This window comes from Peromyscus californicus, unplaced genomic scaffold, assembly GCF_007827085.1.
Source record: "Peromyscus californicus insignis strain IS unplaced genomic scaffold, ASM782708v3 Scaffold_7__1_contigs__length_154581171, whole genome shotgun sequence".
Lineage (NCBI taxonomy): Eukaryota > Metazoa > Chordata > Mammalia > Rodentia > Cricetidae > Peromyscus > Peromyscus californicus.
In genome coordinates, this window is record NW_026294595.1 from 390,029 (window position 1) to 392,133 (window position 2,105).

The 2,105-nt window shown below is 54.9% G+C and overlaps 1 protein-coding gene across 1 annotated transcript; it reads right to left on the reverse strand.

The window, feature by feature from the left end:
• Positions 1–312: 312 nt before the first annotated feature.
• On the reverse strand, positions 313–1,733 carry LOC128102528 (golgin subfamily A member 2-like). Its single transcript, XM_052726360.1, has 4 exons — positions 1,605–1,733; positions 1,373–1,460; positions 613–999; positions 313–416 (listed from the first exon to the last, which is right to left on the reverse strand). Exons 1-4 carry the CDS (start codon positions 1,716–1,718, stop codon positions 313–315), a joined length of 693 nt encoding a protein of 230 aa, XP_052582320.1. The 5' UTR covers positions 1,719–1,733.
• Positions 1,734–2,105: the final 372 nt, after the last annotated feature.

Consider the following 2,105-nt stretch of genomic DNA (forward strand, 5'->3'; position numbering starts at 1 on the left):
CTTGTCTATACCACAGCCTTTAAAATGGGGGTAGCTGAATGTGGTGGTTACAAAATAAATGGGGGTTGGAGAGATGACTCACGGGTTAATAGTCTTCCAGAAAAGGACATCGTGTGGAGTCGGTTCTCTTTCTACCTTTATATAGATTCCAAGTATTGAACGCATGTCATGAGGTCTGTGCAGCAGTGTTGCCCACTGAGACATCTGACCAGCCTGTTTTGTGTCATTTTAAGGCAGGGTTTCATGTCCCTCAGGCTGAGCCCATATGTAGCTGAGGGTGATGTTGGACGCCTGATCTTTTTGCCTCTACCTCTATGGGTTCACCATCTCCTGCAGCTCCCCCAGCCTCTTGTCAGCTCCTTTTTGACATGCTGCCCTAACTACAGGGCACTGGTAATCTTCATGTTCTTGTTGGTCTGGACAGAAAGCAGCAGTCAACAGGACCCAATGTGGGTAGGGTGCACAGACCTGCATGTGCCCCTCCTCCCACAGAGCAGGGAAGACTACTGGATCATTCCCACACACCCTGGAGCTCTGGCTTGCAGGGTGCCTTCACCACTCACAATCATTGCACATGAGGTGGACAGCACCCCATCCCTTTCGAGTGCTGACCAGAAGGGCTGTGTTCCCTGTGAGTAAAGAGGGCCTGCAGGCTCCGCACCAGCCTGACAAAGCCGTTCTGCAGCTCAGCCAACTGCTCCTTTAGCTCTCGGTTCTGCGACAGTGCTCTGCTGATGGTCGTGCGGTCACTCTGCATGCTCTCCAGGATCTGCTTGCGCTCCTCTGCCTGCTCACTCCAGCGCTCGGCCGCCCGCTCCAGCTCCAGCAGCCGCTCCTCCTGCTCCCAGTTCAGGAGGCTCAGGCTCTCATTGTCCTGCACCTGGGCCTTCAGCTGTCCCATCAGATTCTCCAGGTCCTTCTGCAGCTGCTCAACCTCTCCCTGCAGCTGCTCTTCGACCTCAGAAGGCCCCGCCTCAGGCTTTGGGGGTGGTGGCTCCTCTGAGAAAGGAAGCAGGCACAGTGAGGGGATCCACCCTTGGCTTCTCAGATAGACTCCATTGTGAGCTCAGGCTTCCTGCCCCAAGCCTTGGCTTCTTTTCTGTCAGGCTCTAAGACGAGGTGAGCATTTTAAGCCACTCTAGTACCGTTCTGTGATGCTCAGTCACCTGCAGGGGGAGCAGTAGGCATGGCACCCTGCTCTGCACAGAAGGAGGACACATGCTCAGAGGGACAAGACTTGCCACCTCCTGGCAGAGACCCCTTGCCCTCTGCTACAATGCCCTTGTACCTGACTGCCTCCCCAGGGCAATGGAAACCACCTTCCTGGCCCTTGGGCCCACTCCTGTTCTCAAGTCATTCTTGCCCTACTCACCCATCTGACTCCTGAGTGCTGCCAAGCTGGTCTCCAGCTCTTGTACCTGACTCTGTCTGTATTCCTTCTCTTCCTTCAGTGTGTGCACCTGCCCAAAGGCATAGGGAAAGAGCTGGAGCTCTCAGGCATCATCTAGTCCCAGTCCCACCTCTGTAAAACTGAAGCCCCTCACCCCTCAGCTGCACCCTACTGGTGTGCAGGAAGAGCAAGGACCCCAGGGGCCAGGCCTCACCTGCTCTGCCATTTGCTGTATCCTCTGCTGCCACATGGCACTCTCTCCTTTCAGGTTCTCTGCATACTGGTCCCTCTCCATCTGGAGCTGTTTCAGCAACTCCATCAGCTGCATCAGTCAACGCACAAGTTACGAAGGGCTGTCACTAGTTCTCACCTGCCCTTGGCCACCTGAGGTCATGCCCTCCTCCCCCACAAATCCTCACCTGGCCTACGTGGGTCTCCAGCTGAGCCTGCTCCTCCATGGCATGTTGTAACTGCTGGTTACTGTCAGAGGCCTCAGACTGGCTAGAGAACTGTAGAAGGAAAATGAGGGGTTCCATGTCAGTGCTCCCCGCAAGAGTATAAGCTGGGATTAATGGACAACTCAGGGTCACTGCAGTATGAGAAAAGTACCAGGAGGCGGTAAACAGCCTCCTGCATATGTCATTTAAATGAAACAGGATGATGGGTTTTCAGCTGGGCATGGAGGCTCATGCCTGCAACCTCAGCACTGGGAAGG

Bases quoted from the DNA above. Each gene is read 5' to 3' on its own strand.
- LOC128102528 (XM_052726360.1), bottom strand. From the start codon at position 1,718: ATGCAGCTGATGGAGTTGCTGAAACAGCTCCAGATGGAGAGGGACCAG. The intron at 1,461-1,604 runs GTGAGGCCTGGC...GCCTTTGGGCAG, and splicing joins TACAGCAAATGGCAGAGCAG to GTGCACACACTGAAGGAAGA. The intron at 417-612 runs GTCAGCACTCGA...CTTTCTGTCCAG, and splicing joins CAGGGAACACAGCCCTTCTG to ACCAACAAGAACATGAAGAT.